We start from the raw sequence: 8,448 nt of genomic DNA on the forward strand, positions 1-8,448 counted from the left end.
ACGTGTCGGATGAATTCTCCAAGCGATGGCTCACCCCGCATGGCGACACGGAGGGATGGTGTCCTCTCGCCAAGAGGATGATCAACCCCAAGCAAAGGGCACGGTTGTGCCGCCAGACGCCACCGATCGACACGCAGTGCGCGCCTAGAGGGGTGCAGTGGAACAAGCCAGGATATTTCTAAAGCAGATCATGAGCTACTGGACCGGGAAACCGAAAGTGACGTCAAAAAAGAGAGTGACCGCCGGTGGTACAGTCCTGTCGAACGCCGCAGAACAAACATGGAGACTGCCATCACCTGTTCACCAAGCATTGTGTACCAGTACAATGTCATAGTATTTTGGTGACTCAACTATAAAGTAAACTGTTGTAATTGAATATAGGAAAGGCGTAGGGTACGACTCTAATAAACCTGTTCCTCGGTGCTCGGCAAGACTGCCGTACTTTGAAGTACATGTTGCATGACATTGTATAATAATGACTTCTTGCTATGCGTTGATTTCTACACACAAACTGCACATTTTTATCATCTCCTTTTCCCTTGGTCTCTAGCCAACACGCCAGATCCAGGCCGGGAAAATGTTCCTTTTCACTATCCTTGTTGAAACAAACGTACTGGCGTGAGAGCTGATTCTTCTTGTGAATAGCCACTGCAAGCTTGTGTCCTAAATCTGGACGATGAGAAATGTTACATTTATGTTGGAGCCGCAGGCCGGGTAATAATTATTTATGGAGGTTTACACCATAAGCCCCCCATCAGTGAAGGTGGTCCTTATGAAGTTGCAACACAACCACTGGGCTGCTGCTCTACAGTATACAAAACATACAATCATGATGGTCTCATTCACATACTGTAAATCAACAAATTTTGGCCGGTGAGAAACTTTGGCCGATCTCGAAATGAAACGTTTGGCCGTCATTTAACTTTGGCCGATTGGGGTTTTCAAAAAAGAAATCGATTGGTATTCGCTGCCCTCACATATGTACATGCAGGCACGGCTCAATAATGCATCATTTGCCTCTATGACAAATTTTGGCTTGCGATTTACTTTGGCCGGTTGGTACCCAGCGGCGAAATCAGCGAAATTAAATCGCCAGCGAAAATTAGTGGATTTACAGTAACCGCTTTTAAAATAATTATACATTAGTTGGAGAAACATTTTATCAATGACTGAATGACTATGTACAGAGCAGAGTGGAATCTCAAGACAGAGCAGGAAAGGTCGACCAGGTCGATCGAGTCAAAAACAAACAATAAAGGAGTACAACAGACTGGTGGCAGATCTAGTTTAACCCAACTACCGATAACGTACATGTGTTAGTGACAGAATTAGCAGGAGGTATTGGGCGCAGCAGGCTCGGCTAAGGTGTGAGCATAGAGAATACTGGAGTTGCTAGTAACGCCAGCTTTAGGGTCTATCTGCTTCTCGTTGCACCTCTTAACTCATACTAGTCTAGATAGAGACGGAATGCCCACTGCTGTAGACAGGGACGGAATATAATAAGGCAGAGAAAAATATGAAACATGAGACAGTGGAGGATTATAAAATGTAAGGCAGAGAGGGATTATGAAACATAATGCCAAGGAGGAATTTTACAATTGCACTAGTGGCAGTGCAAGCACAATCTCTGCTTGGACAAAGATGCAGCAGCGAAGTGTGTCCGGCAACATGCTAACACGTTGAGAGCATGCTAGCAATGTGAGAGCATGATAACACGCTGAAAGAAGGCTTGCACCATCACTATTATGCCGATCGTAAGCCAATCATCAGCCATCGGCCGTGTTCCTGGGGATTGTCCTTGCAAGAAACTGTAACCGGGGGTTATTACCCGGCTGCTTGCTTGCCCAAAGTACACCAGTCCTCAGGCTCAGAAGACACCTCAGGACAGCCCTCGCCGCTCAGAAGACACCCAGGGAAGAAGATCAGAACTATGCCGTGCAGCATCCACGGCAACAGCACTATGAGACTACACAATTGCCGGAATTAGCTCACAAAGTACATACGCACTGTGCTAGGTTCAGACGCACGAGTCGCAGCAGAGGTCGCGCATGCCTGGCTTGGAGCACCCGCGACCAGCCCGCACCACCTTGCACAGCGGTGACGTGTCCTTGCATACACGCGGCCGCCGAGAGGAACCTTCACACGCACCGAAAGAAGGGCACAATGCAAGAAAGAAACTGAATTAGAAACGGTTAACACTATATGCGCACCCATATCACCGGAGGATGCATCCAGAATCTCAGTGTATCAGCAAGCTATCCTTGTCCTTTATTGTGCCGTGCGCACCCATATCACAAGTGTAGCAACAAATGTGGAGTTCCAGAACGTTTTCTCGCGACAAAACGTTCTGGAACTCCACATTTGTTGCCATGGTTGTAATATGGGTGCGCATAGAGTAACAGTTGTCCACCATGCATGAATTACAATAAGTAATTCGGAGATCATGCAGAAAGAGTGTAAGTAATTATGTGATTGGAAGGCCAACGGGGAGGGAATGTAGAGCAAGATCACTTTGGGTGATGGTGCACTGCATTTCAAGGCAGGAGCAGGAGCATACAAAATATTGTACTGACCCCCACTGCAGCGTCGCTCCACGGTGCAGCTGCGGTACAGCGGCAGCTGCGTTCCAATCTTGGCCTTCTGGCACACGTACGGCGGCACGTTGAACGGCTGGCCTCCAACGTACTGACGACACACCACGGCCCGCACCTGAACACCTTGGCCACATGTTGCCGAGCACTGGAAAGAACACAGGGAAAGGACAAAAGCGTTTGAACAAACAAACATGGACAAAAGATGATGAATAGTAAAAAATAGTACTCAGCAGTATTTGCAGGTATTGGGGGTCAGGACGTGGATGGAGGGGGGGGGGGGGGTAGGGTAGGGGTCGAACTATTTGCTTCCAACATGTTTGTGAAGTGTACGGTGTTTCCCCGCGTATCGAATATTACCTTTTCTCCCATGGCTGCCTCCTTGCTGTCTCTTCTCCTCTCTTCCAAACCATTCTGCATCAGCAAAGTTGTCTTCCTCTTCCTTTCTTCTTTGAAGTGAATATTTACTACTTCAAAGTACAAGCAGGGTTCTAGCCACAGGGGGTAGGGGACAGGGGGGGGGGGGGCACAGCGCCCCCTACTCTGATGCCCTCCCCCATTCTGATAGCGCACCAGGGATAACCCCAGGGATATCACTATCAACACAACTGCACTACAAACAACTCACTGGTGACCACCTCTTGTTGATCCAAACGAGTCTACCTTCGGCGCACAGTACGTGATTGCACTGTCGTAGCCCGGAAGGCCTCTCATCCGTACACAGGCTGCTGTCGGCGACGCGTTTGCCGGTGCTTTTATCAAAGCAGCGTACGTCACGCCGCTGCTCTCCACCACCACACGGCCGACTACACGTATCCCAGCTGTAGCGACGCCATTCGTACCTGAGAACAATGTCAGCAACATGGTATGTATTATTAAATGTATTATTTACTTCGAGGTACGAAGACCACGAACCCGGCTCGAGACAAAAATTGATAACAAGAAAGATAACAAAGTTGCATGCAGGACGAAGATACTACTAGAAAACAGAAGTTGAGGGTTAGCACTCAACTTATTAAATAGAACAAACAACTATTGAGTCGGGGCTGACTATCCACTAGTTGCATGCGAACACCATTAACTGCTGGCATTTTACGTTGCTCCCGACCACTGGAATACAAAGTCTCCTACACAGCTAGACATGAGCAAACCACAGCTGACGCCATGTTGTGTTCGGCCTGCAAGCCACGCAGGGGTCCATCGCGGGACAAGACAAGGACCGATCTACTTACATCGAGCATGCACATTATAATACAGGTGAGACAGGGACAGTGCGGAGAGGGACAATGCTGTGAAAAACACTGTGCACTGCAGTGCCAACTGCTCAAAAATGTCCCATTGCGAACAGGCAGACCACTGACGTACGCAAACGTGCACCTCGCAAATACTTATCACTATTCTTTATTATCACGATGGCCACTCGCTCCAATAGGAGATGAGAGAATGTAGGGACATAAGGAGAAGCACCAATATGGGATACTTGGAGCTTACGCTGATGAGCTGGTACACTCTTGACTTGATTGACACGACTCGGTTGCGTTGCGCTTCTCTCCTCTCAGCCGATAGCGACGACACTGCCGAGAGTCCACCGCCCTGCCGTCTATGCGTCGATTGCAAGTGATGTAGACTACACGAGTGCCTGTTGAGAAAGATAAAAATGTTGTGCACGGAAAATATTACGGTTTCAAGACTTGAAGCATCGACACTCTACGTGCATCATTCCTGACAGCATGGGGCAAGGTTGAATAGGTGCCTCCAGAGAAGCTACCTCTTGACTGCGACCATTGTTGCTATGTTGCCCCCCCCCCCCCAACACAGGTTAACAACACAGCCCATGACATACCAGTGCCACACGTGGTGCTGCATGGCGAGTAGTTCTCACGCCAGTAGTAAACGTCTGTGCACGCGTTGGGCACGCCGACCGTGTAGCTGACCTCCACGCCGGGATCCACGCTGCTCCCCTCGCCGCTGCGTTTGAACGAGTAAACGGTCAGCGCCGTGTAGAGGCGACCCAGCACCGTAGCCACGTCGGGCGAGTCGTGAGGCCGGTGGTACGTCAAGACGGCATTCTTGCGCGGCGGAATGGCCACGTGGACAAACTTCTTCCGGCGGTAGTCGTCCTCGTTCATGAAATACGTGTCGCCGGAGCTGATGCCTGCACGACAAAGCATTGCAAAAACAGCATGGTTACCGTGAGTTTCAAAACTATAGACGCGCGATTTCAAAAAACTGTTAGGCCAGCATCTACACCACATAAAACCTGTGATCACTTTGTGGCTGAAATTTCGAAATTGGGCGTTTGCTATCCGATCGCTTAAAAAAATCTATATGAGAGTAATCGCGGGAAGGACCTGAGCAATATTCTGAAAAAATTCTCAAAAAGCTCCAGCCAAATTTAAAATATTTCAAAAAATACCATGCGTCTATATTTTTGAAATGGACTCTTAGTGCTGTAGGGTCATGTACGGTATTTTCGGGAGCATACACCGCACTGATGTGTAAGCCGCACCCAGATTATTAATTTTGTCACAACATACAGATATCTACCATCATAGTTTATCACCGTTAATTCGACCATCGTAGCACAAGGCTCTCATCGTAGTCTAAGACTTGTTTTGGGCGAACTACTGATTGAAGTGGCTTTTTTCACCCTCAACATGCACTGGATCTCAACAGTCATGCAGTCATGCAGGTACTCGTACCCATGTGCTGTCTTGCCTTCCATAGGGCTTGAACGTGTTACGCCACAGCCGGCCAGGAGTCAGGGACCCACCCACTTCTGGTAGAAATCACAACTGAGTGCAACACGAGGGGTCCACCCACACATCCTGTACTTCGGTATTGGCAGAGGGGATCCAAAAGTCGGTATATGTCGTTAGATTTACACTTCTGACGTCTGACGTCATCGCTTTCAAGCCCGATTGAACTTACTGAGCATGAACAGCTCCGAATAGTGCTTCTGCCGAATGATGACGTTGTCCGCGCTCACCGGAATCTTGACTAACTGGTGCAAGCCTGCAACACAGAGCACACACAGCGACGCGAGCGTATGACCAGCAGCCAATCTTTTAACAAGACCACAAGCTTTACGAGTCAGTTCCCGTGATGACGGCGGGCTACAAAATGGTGTCCTCGGTAATGTTCGCACATTGGCTTGATCATGAATGCATGCTTTACAACAGAACTATCAAATCATAGGCTACATGTCATGCTGCATCCCCTAAGGCCTGGTGTCAGTGCCGGATGAATGTACCCAGCATACACGATGTCCGCAACAATTTGCAGATAAGGTCATATAACTGCTACATCATTCATCACCCATGTTACATTTAGTCCACGCGATACAGATGGTATCGTGAATGCCAGGCTCTCTCCCTACATAAACATCTCCCGATCTCCTTATTTATCTCTCTCTCTCTCCCCCTCCCTCCCTCGCACCCTCGCATCCTCCCTCCCTCGCATCCTCCCTCCCTCCCTCCCTCTCTCTCTCTCTCACTCTCTCTCTCTCTCTCACTCACTCTCTCTCTCTCTCTCTCTCTCTCTCTCTCTCTCTCTCTCTCTCTCTCTCTCTCTCTCTCTCTCGCACCCTATTCACACAGCTACAGTCTTAGTATGTTCTGCCATTCAGCCTGACCTACCGCGTCTGTTTCTGGCAGTTGGCTCAACAGTCTTGTGATACACTTTGCAACAGCCTCCGCTGCCTCCACATGTGTAACAGGCGTCTCTCTGATAGCCAGAGTCAAGATTGCCATCACAGCCAAAGTCCTTGGAAACACAGACACGGAGAGGTAGGGATCGGTTTAACAGAATTAATAACGGATTCAACAACCAACAGATGGCCAAACTCCCTAGACTACAGGGGAACTAAGAGACTACGCTTACATGGTCCGACATCACACCCACCACCATAGCGATCTGGACTGACGAGCTCCAAAACATACTTAGATGCCTAGATACTGCCACCGAATCGGAAACCCCATAGGACATGGCATGAAGTTGTGATGTCGAATGTAACACAATAATAACATACCCTGTGAATGCTTCTGATGAGAAGTGCATTCATTAAACCGCGCACTCTGCATGCCTTTGAAAGAAAGGCATGTCGCAGCTGGGATTCCAGAAATACAGATTATCGCTCAGCTATGGCAGAGCCTCGTGCAACAGTCCATATCGATACAATGACTCACAGCACCATTCGCTGACATCTTTTCATCTTTTATTGAGAGTCTAGCCATATAGAACAATATTTTTTAATGATTAGACGAGAAGGTAGGAATGCCTGTGCATCTGGTGAAGTAAAATCAACAAACAAAAGCCAACAAACAAACAAACAAACACCTACCAGGGTACACGTCCCGTCCAGGCACTTGCCGTCGACGAAGCCACCGTCCACCGGGTGTTTACAGTCTGCGCCGTCCGGCAAGCTCACGCTGACGTCCAGCGGGCGGCTGCTCGGCTCGGCGGCGTTCAGACACAGCACGCGGCAAGACGAGTGGTCCGTCGAGTTCACCGGGATGAACGGCACCAGGTGCCCGGTTTCGGCCGTGCTGAGCCGGGTGCACACGTCCTCAGCGTCGCGCACCGGCTGAGCTATTATGCTGTTTGCGTTCTGAGTGCACGGCTAGTAGCATAGCAGTAAAGGGAAAAAGAAATGCAACAACCAGCATTACACCTTGCCAAAGTGCAAGTGTTTAACACTGGCACGCTAGACGTCACACAGTTATTGTACACCCGGACGAGTACTATATTCTCCGGAGTACAGTAGACGCCGCCCTAGAATATAAGCCGCCCTGGAATTTAAGCCGCACTGGAGTATAAGCCGCACCCCTCCCCATTTTGTGCCAAGAAATACAGACATCTATCCTATTCATCACCCATAATTTGATCATCGGAGTATACCGTATTTCCACAAATAGTAGGCTGGTCTACTATTTTTTCAACCTCGTCCTAACCCGGCCTTATAATCGAGGACGGTCTTGTATTCGAGGACGGTCTTTTATTCTTTCAACCCAGTTTGACCCCGGTCTTCTATTTCTCGCCACACAGTTTTACCCCTGTTCTTCCATTTTCTTCTACACAGTTTGAGCACGGTCGGACCGGTCTTCTATTTTTCCCCACAGTTTGAGCACGGTCTTCTATTTTTAACACAAAAACAAAGACTCATTTAGTAGGCCCGGTCTTCTAATCGGAGACGGTCTTTTATTTTTACAATCGCCCCCTGCCCCGGCCTTGTATACGAGGAAGGCGTTGTATACGAGGACGGCCTTTTATTTGCGGAAATACGGTAGGCCGCACCCCCCCCCCCCCCCAACTCCTCTTTGGGTGAATTTTGAGCGTTCAAAGTGCAGCTAATACTCCGGAAAACACCGTACATAGAGCGGCTGCACGTCTACCACACGGTCATTCAGTAGTACAGAGGAGCTATGTTGGTCCCAACTCCAGTCAATCCCTGCATCTATGTGTAACATATCAGCTAGGTATGTTGGTTCCACTGTCCACGCACCATGTACACGTTCTACACAATCACATTCACTTACCCGTCGGATGCATTTACGGATATCCACGCTACGACCTTCACAATCCGCTCCACCGTTAGCAGGCCTGGCAAGCGATTCAGTGCAGAACATAACTCCATGAGTACAGAGGTTAACATTGTACTTTTAACAACACTTTTTAAATTGGCATTTGAGCTGCTTTGCACTTCGTGGCATCACAAGCACGTGTCCACTATACTCCATACAACGTATACTGTGCTTTGTATGGAAATGACATCATCACAATCATTATGATGATGTCATGATGATGTCATATACATAGCCCTCACTGGCCCTCAGCCTGCCGGATGAAGGCCACGTCA

At 48.7% G+C, this 8,448-nt stretch overlaps 1 protein-coding gene across 1 annotated transcript in view; it reads right to left on the bottom strand.

Moving 5' to 3' along the window:
- Nucleotides 1–1,106: 1,106 nt before the first annotated feature.
- Nucleotides 1,107–8,448, bottom strand: part of LOC135812148 (A disintegrin and metalloproteinase with thrombospondin motifs 17-like) — a 17,560-nt gene continuing 10,218 nt past the window's right edge. The window contains exons 11-19 of the mRNA XM_065325472.1: nucleotides 8,129–8,192; nucleotides 6,934–7,212; nucleotides 6,230–6,356; nucleotides 5,523–5,606; nucleotides 4,435–4,746; nucleotides 4,083–4,230; nucleotides 3,220–3,433; nucleotides 2,574–2,739; nucleotides 1,107–2,136 (exon numbers count right to left, since the gene is read on the bottom strand). Coding sequence (XP_065181544.1) covers nucleotides 2,018–2,136; nucleotides 2,574–2,739; nucleotides 3,220–3,433; nucleotides 4,083–4,230; nucleotides 4,435–4,746; nucleotides 5,523–5,606; nucleotides 6,230–6,356; nucleotides 6,934–7,212; nucleotides 8,129–8,192 — 1,513 coding nt within the window. The 3' untranslated portion in view covers nucleotides 1,107–2,017. The remainder of the gene's footprint in view (nucleotides 2,137–2,573; nucleotides 2,740–3,219; nucleotides 3,434–4,082; nucleotides 4,231–4,434; nucleotides 4,747–5,522; nucleotides 5,607–6,229; nucleotides 6,357–6,933; nucleotides 7,213–8,128; nucleotides 8,193–8,448) is intronic.

The sequence above is a fragment of the Sycon ciliatum genome, chromosome 1, assembly GCF_964019385.1.
Source record: "Sycon ciliatum chromosome 1, ocSycCili1.1, whole genome shotgun sequence".
Classification (NCBI taxonomy): Eukaryota; Metazoa; Porifera; class Calcarea; order Leucosolenida; family Sycettidae; genus Sycon; species Sycon ciliatum.